We start from the raw sequence: 15203 nt of genomic DNA, 5'->3' as shown, positions 1-15203 counted from the left end.
TAGCAGTGAAGCACACGCCACATGAATACAAAACAAGAATAAATATACTCTTATCAGGAAATTTAACAATCTAAAAAGGATAAAAAACAGATCTGGTCAAAGTGAAGCCCGTATTAATCCTGAAAAAGTTGTAGTGAACAAATCTTCTCATATTTTAACAGATGCGGAAATGGATATTCTTAGCAAAGGTCTCAATTTCATTCCCTCATCAAAATTTATCCCTAAAGAATTTCTCCTTACAAAAATAGAAAAGGCAAGTTCACTCATTCCTAATCATTTGGCGAAACTTCTTCATATTGAATCGATTTTCATTATAAATAATGCTTAACCTCCAACAGATAACATTTCTCTGGCTGAAAGACAAGCACTAAAATATCTAAAACAGAACAGTAACATTATTATTTTACCTGCGGATAAAGGCAATTCTACGGTCATCCTCAACTCCGAAGATTACCACAACAAAATGCTTCAATTACTTGGAGATAGTTCGACATATTCAATTCTTCAGGAAGATCCTACAAGAGAATTACAAAACCGTACAAACAACTTGTTAAAGACTGCGAGTGAACTTCCTCATAATATTTGCCTCTCTTTATGCTCTCTACATCCACTTATCCCACGCATCTATGGAGTTCCCAAAATACATAAAGAAAACATCCCTCTTCGCCCAATTGTAGAAGGAATCGACTTGCCTATGTATAAACTTTCAAAATATCTAGCAAAGTTCCTCAAGTGTTTCTACAATAAATCTTCATCTTTCATCAAAAACACCACAGATTTTATTTCACATATAAAAGATATTCCCATCAATGAAAATGACATTCTAGCAAGTTTTGACATTATATCTTTATTTACTAACGTTCCTACGGATGAGGTACTTACATTACTAAAGGACAAATTATCCAAAAAAAAATGTTTACTTTATTAAAACATTGCATTCATTCTGGTTACTTCAGATAACGAAACTGCATTTACCAACAAAAACAAGTCCTGGCAATGGGCAATCCTTTGTCCCCAGTTCTAGCTAACATCTTCCTTGAAGATTTTGAAACGAAAGCCATATCTTCCTTCTCATTTAAACCAAAAGTTTGGAAATGATATGTTGATGATATATTCGTTATTTGGAATCACGGGCACACATCTCTCACAGATTTTCTTCAGGTTCAAACTTTGTTTGCTTACACTTGGATAAAGGATTAAACCAACAATATAATTTCTTGTATCTTTAATTTATAGTATAACCAAATGGGAAAACTTCAAACATCTATCTCAAATCCAGAGTATTTTAGTAGTAAGGTGGGAAACCTTTTGGCTATTCGTATCTGGAAATAAGACTTGTGCGTTATTTCAACGTTGGTATTACTTTTTGGTCTAACTTCTACTGATGATACCTCAATAAATGTTGACTGGAGAACAATCCCAGGCAGAGGAGGCCAACTCAAGGCGGTTAACCCAGATGGGGCTAACCAACTGGGTATCAGTCATCTTTGCACTTTAGTTTCAAATGGTTTTTTTAGTTGTTTATTTTTATGAGATTGGTGAAAAATGAAAACTGATAGCCTTTGGCTATATGATGATATAAAAGAGCTGAGTCCTTTTCTCTCTCTCTCTCATGCTATCTATCTGTCTTTTTTTCTCCTAATACTATCAGGTTCTCTTGCTCCCCTATACTAATTACTGTAGGCCTATAATGCAACCCTTTACTTTTTCACCTCAATAAATGTTGAAACTGGTATGGGTAGTGACCCTTCCTATAATGCATGTCGGTAAGGATATGTGCTTTGCTTTATGGGATATGCTAAGGCAATTGATGTGACGTCATTAGCCTCTACATATGAATTGTCTGGTCCTGAAGTTACTTCATGTGCATACTTTGTTTGCTTACACTTGGATGAAGGATTAAACCAAGAATATAATTTCTTGGCATATTTAATTTCTGGTCTTGGGTGTCTGCAGGTGGTCATGATGGTGTTTATGCCAGATATTACTGAAGGGTGAAGTTCAAGTGACTTTTTATTGTATTTATTCTGGAATGATTTGTATGTTATGCTTTGTCTTTTAAATTAATTTTTTTTTTCTTTTCTGGGATTGGTTTTTGAGCAACACAGTTTAATCGTAGAGTGGATTACCAAAGGAATATGTTTCCTTTGGTAATCATTTGGATGTTTCTGATATCATGATCAGTTTAGTTGTTCTTTCTTTATTTACAAATGTTCTTTTATCTGACAGAATTGAATTACTGCAACAGGAATTTCTTTCAGACATTGTAAAAATATTTAATTTTGTAATACATTCTGGCTATTTTTCCTTTAAAAATAAGTTGTATCAACAAATTGAAGGAACAGCAATGGGCAATCCTCTTTCTCCTGCTATCTCCAACTTCTTTATGGAACATTTCGAAAAACATATCTTTGACAACATTTCTCCCAGACCTACTCATTGGTTCAGATATGTCGATGACATTTTTGCTATTTGGAATGGCTCTTCTGATGAACTTCAACAGTTTCTCACTAAGTTAAATGCACTTCATCCAAGAATCCAGTTTACCCTCGAAATAGAATCAAATAAGCAGTTAGCCTTTTTAGATCTTCTAATTCTTCGCCAACCAGATGGTAACCTACATTTCCCACTCTGTAGAAAGAAGACTCATACTGGCCATTATATCCATGCTGAATCTCATCACCATCCCAGTCAAAAGGCAGGAACTATTAAAACACTGGTTCATCAGGCCAACTCCTTTTGTTCTTCAGACAATCTGTTACAGAAAGAACTGCAATATATTACTTCTTTCTTTCTATCTAATGATACAAGAATTCCTTCATCAAAAGAGCTTTAAGTAGTTTTAATATGTCTTTCTCTTCAAATACGGAAGAAATAACATGCATTCCTATCTCTTATGTATACGGCTTTTGCTATACGTTCACTAATGCCGTGTACATAAGGGATAGGAATCCGTGTTATTTCTTCTGTATTTGAAGAGGAAGACATATTAAAACTACTTAAAGCTCTTTTGATGAAGGAATTCTTATATCCATTAGATAGAAAGAAAGAAGTAATATATTGCAATTCTTTCTGTAAGAGATCGTCTGAAGAACAAAAGGAGTTGGCCCGATGAACCAGTACATTTTAAAACCACTGAATATTTTTGTTGCCTTTCGACTGGGCAGAAAAATCTTCTCCTAAGGACAAGCTTCCATATCTTAATTATCCAGGTGTCTACCAGATTCCTTGCTCTTGTGAATTATCTTATTTTGGACAAACAGGAAGATGTGTCTCTATTCGACTAGAAGAACACCAGTCTTATATTCAGTACCTTAAACCTGAACACTCTGGACTTGCAGAACATGCCATCTTAACCAGACATAGAGTCAATTAGAAAAAGACGAGTCCTTCACAGAAGTCGGTTCCTCATAGAATGGCTTTATAAAGAAACGTGAAACTTTACTCCACTCTCCTAACGTAAACAGATCTGATGGTTTACGTCTATCCCCTTTATGGGAGATAGTACTTTACAAATCAGCTAATCTTTCCGAACTTTTTATTGTATATATGTTTTGTTAGGAAATTTGATTGACCTTTTTAGTTGTCTTACACTAGCTACTTAGGTGGTGCTTTTTGGAATTGTCAATTATTGTTTAATTTCAGCTTAACATGTACTGAAAATGCCTGTGTCAACACACAGGCGAAAATTATACTATTAAAAAAATCTTTTTACATGAGATTCTGCGTCATTAATTTTGTATTTATATGTCTACTCACGGTATTCCCTTACTAAGACTAGAAAAAAAATTCATTTGTTTAATCCTACAGAGGATTAATAAGCGAATTTGTTGCTTTATTTTTTTTTTGTTGGAATATTTAATTCCAGAATTTAATTTTATAGTTTTCTTAATGTAAATAATTATGTTTATACAGTATAGTTATTTAATGAAACATTATTATTTCTCTTGTCTTATTTTAGAGATAAAGGTAAGTGAATGTAATATATGAGTCTTAATGTTTATGGGGAAACCAGCATTGTTTACAAGGTAGATGATTGGAAGGAAGCCCGGAATACTTAAAGGATACTAGAGGCAGGAACCTATATAACCTGGAAATATCCTGTGTGATATTTCCAGGTTTTTTAATAGGAAAGGGTATATAAACAAAACAGATAACTGAACAAATAAATAGGTTTTCTGTTCTTTATATTAACAGGACTCCTTGACTAAATAAAAGAACTATTATAATGAGTTTGGTATACAGATATCAAGAAAAAGATACCTCTGAATATATAGTCAACTAGCCTTGAAATCGTCATCTGTGATTTCAGTAGAGACACATGAAATACTTCATTTATTTGAATATAATTTTTGTAGATGGAAAATTTCATTTGGAATTAGATTATAGAAGAAACAAAGCTATATTGGAGAGACAGTTATTATTATTATTATTACCACGGGCTACTCCAGGAGTCGTTAGACTCATCGAGGGAGGCCCTAAACATGTTCACGCAGCTGTTCAACATTCTCACAGTATCTATCATACCTTGCCTTGAACTCGCTCACTGTCATAGCACCCACAACAGACTCTGGCAGCTTATTCCACTCATTTACCACTCTAAAAGTAAAGAACCCAGCTCTAACACCCCTGCTAACCACGCTCTTGCCCAGCTTCCATGGGTGTCCCCTAGTTCTCCCACCACCAGTCCTGATCTCAAAAATATCATCTGAATTAATCCTATAGAATCCTTTTAGCAATTTGAATGTCTCAATCATGTCTCCCCTTTTCCGCCTATCAACTAGTTTCTGCAACCCACAAATCTTCAACTTGTTCTCATATGGTTCATTCCATAGACCTGCTATCATCTTAGTCACTCGCCTCTGGATCCTCTCCACCTCCTCCCCATCAAGAAGGAACCGAGGTGACCAAATCTGGGCACAGTAGTCGAGATGAGGGCTTATCAGGGCTCAGTACAGAGGTACAATAACTTGTTTTTCTCTGCTCGTCAAGGTATTTTTCAACAACCAAGTGAGTTGATGAGCTGATTTAGCTACTTTCGCAATGTGCCCCCTAAACTTCATCTCCCTATCCACCAACACTCCCAAGTCCCTGGCCTCATCAATCTCTTGGAGTACAGTTCCACCAATGTGGTATACTGCTGCTAATCTTTTCACTCTGAAATGCATAACCTTACATTTGTCACATTAAATTGACATCCATTCTCCTTAGTCCAGAACTCCAATCTATCTAAGTCATCCTGCAAGACTTTGACATCTTCTGCATTCACTATCGCCGTACCCAACTTTGCATCATCAGCGAACAAATGAACTGTCCCACTTAGACCCTTCCCTATATCGTTAATGAACAGATTAAACAGCAGTGGTCCAAGAACAGAACCCTGTGGCACACCACTAGTCACAGGCCGTTTTTTGGACTCTACTCCTGAATAAACTACTCTTTGATATCTCTCCATCAACCACCCAGCTATCCATCTCACCAACCCTATATCCATTCCCATATGTTGTAGTTTACGGATTAGAATTCCATGTGGTATCCTGTCAAACGCCTTTGCCAGGTCCAGCAGTATCACTGTAAACCCATTTCCCTTATCCAGTTCAGCCGTCACCTTGTTATAAAACTTGAGCAAGTTACTGAGGCATGATCTACCCTTCACAAAGCCATGCTGTCCTCTGTACAGTATCTCATTTTCATCAATCCATTCCTGTATTTTTCCCTTGACTACTTTCTCCAAGACCTTGACAACGACTCCTGATATGCTGATCGGTCGGTAATTTGCAACCATAGTCTTGGATCCTCCTTTATGCAGTGAAACTATTTTCCCCTCTTTCCACGCCTTCGGGACTAAGCCAGACCTGAGACTCAGATTAAACAACATGGTCAAGGGCACTGATAATTCATTAGCCGCTTCATGCAAGACCTGTGCCGGTATACCATCCAATCCCACAGATGTATTCACATTAAGGTTCTGTAATAGACTATTCACCTCCACTTCATTCATCACAATTCCCATATAAACTAATGGTTCCTTCATTTTTTCAACGTCACCACCTGGATGATATACTTTTGGAAAGTGCGCGCTCAGTAACTCCACTATATCGACTGGTTCAGTGAACTCTTTACCATCGTCATTCCTTAAAATCATTTTGCCATGTACAGTTTTTTTCTTGCTTGCAGCATATTGAAAGAACTCTTTGGGATTCTCTTTTGCTTGCATAGCTAGTTTCCTTTCATAATCGGCTTTTGCTGTTTTTACCACACTTGTTACCCTTCTGGCCTGTACTTTATACCGTTCGTGTGCCTGCAGGTCACCGCTTTCTTTAAATTCCCTCCATAGTTGTTTCTTTTTTTGCAGCTCAAGCTTAATGGTGTTATTCATCCATTTTACCCCTCCTTGTTTCAATATTCGGACCTTAGGTATACAATCAGCCATATCCTCCTGTAAATGCTCTTTGATCACTTCCCATGCTCTATCGACGTCCAGCCCTTGCAGTTGTATATGCCATGGCACTGATCCAAGCAATCTCCTAAGCTTGTCATACTTGCCAGCACGGTAATTCCACATATACCCTGTCTTAATCACAAATTCCACACCTTTAGCCACCTCCCAGGTCAAGACCTTATGATCACTCTCACCAATAAGTGACAACATGGTCATATTCATTACAGTCAAATCCTCAGATACTATTACCAGGTCAAGCACTCTCACACCCCTAGTATTTTCAATTACATGCTGTTTCAGATAGTTATCCCTTAATAATTGAATAAAATCCATTTCCTTCCTCACATGTGTCCTCTCCTCCTTCCAATCAATGTTACCATAGTTGAAATCCCCCATAATAATTACCCTCCTTCCACTCATTTCATCAATTTGTTTATGCATACCATCTCCACCATCTATTCCATCACCTGGTCTATAGCAGCACCCAACTGTATATTTTATTCTGCCAGTATCAATCTCACACCAAATAGCCTCAAATGAACTCCTTTCACTATCCTGCAATACTTCAATTCTCCTTGGCTGCAGTTCATCAGCTATCATCAATAACACCCCTCCCCCAATTTTATTCTCTCTGTCCCTCCTAAACATACTATAACCTACACATTCTATCCCACTAACTATATCATCTTCCGTCAGCCATGTTTCACTAATGCCAATAACCTGTGGCCAGGAAGAGCCAATCAAGGCCAAAAATTCTTCCTTCTTGTTCCTAATACTCCTGGCATTAGTATACATGAATTGCAGTGTTCCCTTTGTCCCACCCCTATCTTGATGCGTTATTCTAAATATCCCATTCCCATTTTTTGTCCTTATTGCTGGCTCAGGTACATTATATACATTTTTACACTCAACTGTCTCACTGATGTCTGGATATCCACTTCCCCCCCTCCTTGGTAGTTCTAGTTTCCCTGGTTCTGCACATCCATTTTCACTTCATTCAGGAACACTTTTTCCAGTCTCCGCACACCAAGTCCATTCAAATGCAGGCCATCCATCTTGTATAAGTCCTTTCGCCCATCAAACTCATTCCACACGTCCACAAATTCTACACCACACCGTCCGCATAACCTGCGCATAATATCATTTGCGATTATGGCCCTCCTTCTAAACTCCTCTCTGTCATACCGCGGTAACAGACTCACCATTCTAACTCTGTCACTCTTTTCTTTCGCTACCTTTATCAATACTTTCAAGTCCTCTCTCATAAAAAATTTATCACCTTTCAATTCATTCGTACCAGCCACAATTGTTATTTCTTTCACCCTCTGTTTTTGCACTCTAATGCTCTCACTTACATCCTTAAATTTCGCACCCGGTAAGTACGATTTAGTTACACTCCCATCTATTACTCCTCTTAATAACGAGTCACCATACAACACTCTCTCCTTCATTTCGGAAACTCGCCCACGCTGTTTATTTACGTTAGCCGAATCACTCTGGAAAGAGTTTTGCAGGTGCTCTAATTGCCGCTGCGCATCTTGTATCACTGCGCGCAGCCTAGCGATCTCACTTCCTACAAATAATTCCTCATTTTTTTTATCATTCAAACCATTTTCTCTTTCTGTATAATTGCTCTCGCTCTTTCTTAGATCACCGCTCACATTGCCATCTTGTACACCGCAATTCCCTATCGATCCACTATTTTCACTCGCATTCTGGCTTTCTTCAACCATAACTGTCTCACAACCTGACACATACTTCGACTCCTCACTTTGCATACACTTTCTACACATTCTCCCACCACTATCACTTTCAATCCATACTCCAGCCTCATTCGGGAATGCATGCATTCCACACACATCACATTGGACAAATTCTCTCACATTATAGTTTTTGAACAATGGCGTCATATTTTTGGAAGCCATTATCTTACGTCGCATTGGCGCCATATTCAAATATATGAAACGTATCGTTAAAGACTAAATTAATTTACGGAATTTACACCAAAATCACACAGACACAACAAGCTACCAAATTTAGACAATATTACGTTATGATTTTTAACATATATTCTAATTTCCATTCAAAATTGTACTTAGCTTTCGGGAGCTCCCTGAAAACACGACCCTTCCCCTGGCCCTCTAGCGGCGAAACTCAAATAAACTCAGTTGAATAAATTTATTTGGAATATCAAACAAACTAGCAGTGGTATGATATTAACATGCTAGCAGTATTTAAGATGGTGTCCAAACAAAGTTTTAACTTATGGATCTGAGAACTGCGTCAGAAATAAAATAGTTTATCAAACACTAGAACACCAGCAGAGTTCTGAGTAAAATTAAATAAGTGAACTATTTGGAGTTAGTAGCTGAATCATATCAAAAATGAAAATATCATAATAGAACTTGACATTGTAAGCCTTCATAAGTGTGTGGGTCTGTGCATACGCCCGCGTGTGCACACACACACAGTAATAATCTAAGGTGATAAGTTGAAAAAAAAAACACAAGTGCCAGAATAGCAAGAAAGTCTGGAAGACAATGCAGATATGGGTGGATTGATGTAGTTAAATTTTCTAAAAGAACAAAATATTAGATGTAATCATATACTGGAGACATACAATTAATGTGTTATAAAAGAGTTAAAGAACTTAATAGAATTGCACATTTAATCAGGTAGCACTATTATATTATCCTATATACCCCTTATGGGTATATATTTAATTTAATGAATGCTGATTAAGAAAAGAATCTGCACAAATAGGAATCAACTCTAAAGTGCAAATCTGCAGTATAACTATAAATTAAAGATACCAAGAAATTATATACTTGGTTTAATCCTTTATCCAAGTGTAATCAAAAAGGTTTATGCCTGAACTATTTTCAGGACTAGGGCAACTCATAAAAATAAGCTTATAACTTTGCATTACTTGCCTTAGTATCCCATAATGCAAAGCACACATACTTACGGATATATATATAATGTTGTGCATTATTGGGAAGGGTCACTCCCCAGACCGGTTTCGACCTTTATTGAGGTCTCATGCAGTATAACTGATTGCATTTAACAAAAAAAAAAAAAAAAAAAATGTTACGGAAAACTTTGTGGTATGCAGAGTGGACTTCTCTTCATGTTGGTTAGTTAAAGAAGGCATGGAATGTTTTGCGTTACAAATGGTAGGAGGATATTTACTAATGTTATTAATTCAGGAATTGGTAGAGATTCAGAAGATGAGTTCTTTTTGTCCATGAAGATACAGTAGAATCATCCAAGTCTAAAAGATGAAGCAGTTTGAATTAAAGTTACAGTCGTTTGCTTTGTCCAGGAAATGGAAAGCCTGACTGACAGCGCTTGCATCTCTTTGAAGCTTAGTACAAAACAAAAAAGAAAGATTTTAATAAAAGTCAGTTGTTTTATGGTTAATTATTTTCAGCCTTGAAACCCTAAGAGGAGAACTAAGTTCAGGCATAAACCTTTTTTGCTTACACTTGGATAAAGGATTAAACCAAGTATATAATGAATGCATCACAGACTTATGTGTGTTCTGCATAATTGGATCAGAAAACTGAAAACATTGATACTGCCAAGGAAATATGAATCAATCTAACTAATAGTTAGATTACCCAGCCTGGTGTTCTTATTGGATAACATTGTTACAGAATAAAGTGATTAATTATTGCTCTTTGGAGGAAGAAGACAGATTAGATTTTGCAGAATTCTTCAGAGGATGGACATCCTCACTCTACTTAGAAATATTATTAGTGAAGAAGAGATTGAGAGTTGTGTATTAAGCTTAAACGCTGATTGAAACTCATAAATTAATAGAATGAAGACAATACAAGAAATTAATTAAACAGGGGTTTAGTTATTCCAGTATTTTGTCTGTCACAAAGACATTGTTTAGAATGCAAAATAATATGTAACAGTGCATACAAACAATAACTGAAATATATTGTATCGACAGTCTGAAGTGGGGGGGGGGACACACACATCATTATTGGTACTGGTATCTGACAGTTCAGATGCAATCTGAAATACCACATAATCCACATCATTCTCCCAGCACCCTAGTTCTTTTATCTTAACCAGTGCTGTTCTTCATCCATATCTTGGCAAATTGGATCTTAGCCTTAACCTTCTCCGTGCCACTCGAATCTTATTAATTCTGTTTTACTACTATGAGATTTCCAGTTGAGATGATCCCTTGGGATTTCTGTGCCTCTTTTCCACAGTCTGATCATTGTTTTCCCTGCCTTTTTCCAAATAGCTGCTTTGACTAGATAACTGAAATAATTCTTACTGGAATTTGAGGGTCTTAATTCTCCACTCTACTGAAAATCTCTGAGAACAAAACCTGATTTCTAATAAATGTTCCAAAGTCTGGACAAGTTAAAAATTCTGCATTCATTTGTTAGCCCAAGTCAAAAATTTTAGCTTGTTATTCAGCCTAAACTACAGCCCAAAGCAAGTAAGAAAATCAACAACAAATCCAAAACAGACTTTTTTTAGGACCAAATACAAAAGGTGCTTGTATCCTGCTCAATTGGCAGTCGAGCTCTATGGTGGTCCCATGCTAATGCTGTTGGCCCATAACTGCTGTCTACTTCTTTATTTCCAGCTCATCCATAATGATGATACCATGCTGACACATTTCAAAGATAAGGCTCTTGGCATTAATCTTTTACTTCACCTCTTTAGACAGTTGGGGCAGTTGCTTATTTCTATATCACAGACTACTCGCAGCATACATACTACAAAGGCACCAGAAAGATCACTGTCAACTTGGATCTTTCTGGTGTCTTGATTTTAATAAGTTTTGTGGTCCAGATAGTATGCTTCTAATTGTGGAAATTCTTGTCTTTGAAGTTGAAAGTTTTAATTATTTTTTTAAACTACAATGAATGATATTCATTTATATTATTAACATAAATGATGTTCATTTATATTAATTTTTAATTGTAGCAAAGGAGCATTAGATAAAGTAACCCAGTTGCTTGCCTCACATAATGCAGATATTCATGAGACTGACTCTGTGTTTTCTAACTCAGCTCTACATAATGTTGTAATCAGAAGATCATCTGGTAAATATATTTACAGTTATGATTAATGTGACTCCATTGCTTTGTTAAACTGCAAAGAAATTATTGACCTGTTCTTATGATCAATACTATATTATTGAACCTATTGTTTTAATTTAATTATATAATTTTATTAATTTAATTTAATTAATTTAATTTTATTAATTTCATTTCATTTATTATTTGAACCTGTGTAAAGACTTCCATTTGTGAAAGGAATTAGTTTTTTCCATAGTTAACAAACAAACAGGGGAAGAAGAAAATGAAAAATACAATAAGCACCAGCACAACATTCACTGTAGCAACATTATTGTTCTATATACTGGTGTATAGTATATTCTTAGTTTTCTAAATTCTCTTTTGTTTCTCTTGCAAACAGTTTTGTCTGCCATTATTAATCAGCAGAAGTCTTGATGTATACCGCTAAAGAGTAGTATCTTATTAGTACTACAGAATTATGTTTACGTTATTACTAAAATCCTTTCGATAATATTCATCCAAGTGAATTGCCAGGTCACTTGTACTACCAATATTATAGTTTGTTCTTCTATGTGGCATTTTTACATTAAGCATATGCTGCTAATATCTTCCTTCTCATTCTCTTCAAATGGCATACCATTTCAGATTAGCTTACCCACATGTTATTGGATAGAAAGAACAAACATTACCTCCTTTCATATTTGTGGGTTAAAATTGAAGTAATTATTATTGAAACATTCATGTGCATGCACACACACACACAATAAATTAATATAAAAAAAAGCCGATTTTTAAACAGGTATTTCAATCTGAATCAAATAATGCCCGAACAAGGCATTTTTTTAGGTGAAATGGTATGAATAGTTTTATAAGAGCACACCATTTTCTCAACTTCCAAATTAAATTATACTGAAGCCTGCATGTAATTCATTCATTCTCCAAAAAAAAAAATAAATAAATAATAGCCGTTTGGCTTTTCGACAACAAAAGTTGTTCTAATATTTCAAACATCGGTTTATGACAAGTGGGTCATAAATTTAACTAGCCATCCTTTTCTAGTGATAAATTAGGCATATTTTCAAAAGATCCGGATTTTGCACTAACACCATCAATTGCCTCATTAACTTTATGGTTGGTGTAGAAAAATGCATTAGGGAATTATGTACAGGTGATGCTAACACACTATTCCTTTCTTTTAAGCTTACACAGTGATCCGATGCATTTTTGAAAATTATGGAGACAACTACCATGTTTGAATAAAAACTTTAGTTTAATATAACTAAAATCTACATTCGATGTTTTGACCTTTATGTCAAGGTCATCTTCTGGAGCATACAACTATACACAGAAACAAGTTACACTACAATCAAACTGATTTGTTAAAGACACTGACCAACCGCTACAACAATTGTTGGCCTGACCTCTGGTGAAAAAAAAAAAAATTATATATATATATATATATATATATTTGTGTGTATAAAAAAAAATTACACATCAACGCTGGAGTCCTATTATTAGTGTTATCTGTTGGTTGTAGAAATACATTGGGCACAAGAACAAGTATCTATCTATATACATATATTAACATCATGTACATTCCAGCCAGTTGGTATGGAATGGTTTCTAATACTAGCTGAAGATTGGCTAGAGTTCCTGACTTATGCTGGATCTTATATATTAGGTAGGTTGAATGTGTGCCATCCAGAATCCTTGGAATTTTCATGCCATCTTTGTTCTTGATATTTGGGTGGTTTATCAGGATTTCGCAGGCTTCCTTAAATTTCCTTTCGTACCAGGTTTTTGTATGGTGTAAAGAGCAGGTGCTTTTCCAGTTGATTTGGTGTAAGGTGTTGAGCGCGTGGTCTGAGAGGCCTGCTTCACCATAATGGTTATATTTAATGTGTCTAATGTGTTCTTTCTTGAGTATAGGGATTGTCCATCCTGTTTCACCAATGTACGGTAAGTTACAGGTGCAGTGGATGCAATAGACTCCAGGATGTGCTAATGGGAGGAGAGGATCCTCAGAGGAGTTGAATATGGTTTTAAGTTTAGTGGGTGGTTTAAATGTGGCATTGAGGTTATAATGTAGGATTCTGTTGATTTTTTCCGATAACCCTTTAACGTATGGGATGGCTATGGCTTTACTGTAATCTAGATTCGTTTTTGTTGTTGTTTTATGGAGTATTTTGTTAATAGTATTTTTGTTATAGCCATTATTGTTTCAGGGCTTGCCGGTTAGAGCAAATTGTTGTAGCTCTGTTGTTAAGGATGTTAACGACTCCATATTTTTGTGATGGATGGTAGTATGTATTAGCCAGTGTGTGTCGGTTTTCGGTAGACCGTGAAGGGTAGACTGCCTGAAGGAAGACATGTGACTATTGTGTCTAGGAACAGGAGCGAATTTTGGTTTTCGATTTCAATGGTAAATTGTATGCGTTCGTGATGTTTGTTCAGGTGGCTAAGGAACGTGTTTAGCGTTTGTCACCCATGCAGCCAGATCGCGAACACGTCGTCAACGTATCTAAGCCACACTGTTGGTCAGTCAGCGTGGCGGAATCGAGAGCCCTTTGCTCAAAGGTTTCCATGTAGAAGTTAGCGATGGGAGGGGGGGAATAGTGGTGAACCCATGGCTGTACCTTCTTTTTGTAGGTAAAATTTGTTTTGCCACACGAAGTAACCAGACTGTAGTACATGGGCAAAGAGGGCCATAATGTTGGGCGGAAATTTGTTTTGTAGTAGGAGAATTGTGTCATTGATGGGGATATTCAATGAGGCAGAAACACCAAAACTGAATAATAAGTCGTCTTTGTCGAGTGTTATGTTTTTAATTTTGTTTATAAAGTGTTGTGTTTTTTTTATGTAGGAGGGGGGAATGACCTGCCAACTCCTTGAGTGTTGCTGCTAATTTCTTGGCTAAGTGGTAATTTTCATTATGTAAATATTATACTATCTAACACACATTTCTGTTAACCATCTAGTAATCTTTTGTAGATTCCATAGACAGTTTTACCTTCTGCATTTCTAAATTTTTGTCTTATGTTATCTTTCCTTTAATTTGTTACTCTTTTTTTTTTAATTTGATAAACTTTCATATAATTTCTCAGAAATAAGACATAACTTAAATATTCAAATATTATTATTACGTGAATCTGTGAGGTGTGGGGGACATCTGTGAGCCAAACTGCTCTCCTCTGCATAGCATCAACAATTTTTAGGGAGATTTATTGTTATTATCATAGGAGATAATAAGCAAATTGTCAAGGTTTAATTCTCCATCAAGTGTGGGCAGCTCTAATAAAAAAATCTACCTCAATCTGAGCTTGGACTGTATGAACGAGAACAAGAACACGTGACATCGTCCAGTATTGTTCAATGTCAATAACGTTTTATATCTGCATTCTGTTATTTGAGTTTATGAATAGCCACACAGTTATGATTTGTATTTATTAATTCTCTTGTTTAAACTTTAAGTTATACTATTTACCCCCTGAAGATGTAAATCCTACGATTTACGAAACTTGTCAGGAACTATTATTTCAGTATTTTGTATAACTGAATAATAAAAAATGTGGTGTAATCATCGAAATATATCTTTTGTAGTGTTATGTTGTTCTATTAAGTGTTAGCTGACTGAGAAAGAATATAGTGTAGCCTGTCACAGGATTAGTTATTGTGACATTAAGAAAGTTAAACTTTTAAGAATT

The 15203-nt window shown here is 35.8% G+C and overlaps 1 protein-coding gene across 1 annotated transcript in view; it reads left to right on the top strand.

Moving 5' to 3' along the window:
• The window catches only part of LOC150102348 (poly [ADP-ribose] polymerase tankyrase-like), a 1002656-nt gene that overhangs the window by 570753 nt on the left and 416700 nt on the right, over nucleotides 1-15203 (top strand). The window contains 1 exon segment of the mRNA XM_090399561.1: nucleotides 11405-11523. Coding sequence (XP_090255687.1) covers nucleotides 11405-11523 — 119 coding nt within the window.

Source organism: Typopeltis vanoorti, chromosome 10 (assembly GCF_054136105.1).
Source record: "Typopeltis vanoorti isolate ZY-2024b chromosome 10, IOZ_Tvanoo_1.0, whole genome shotgun sequence".
Lineage (NCBI taxonomy): Eukaryota > Metazoa > Arthropoda > Arachnida > Uropygi > Thelyphonidae > Typopeltis > Typopeltis vanoorti.
Note: the sequence above shows the minus strand (reverse complement) of the source record. Positions and strands in the feature narration are given on the sequence as shown.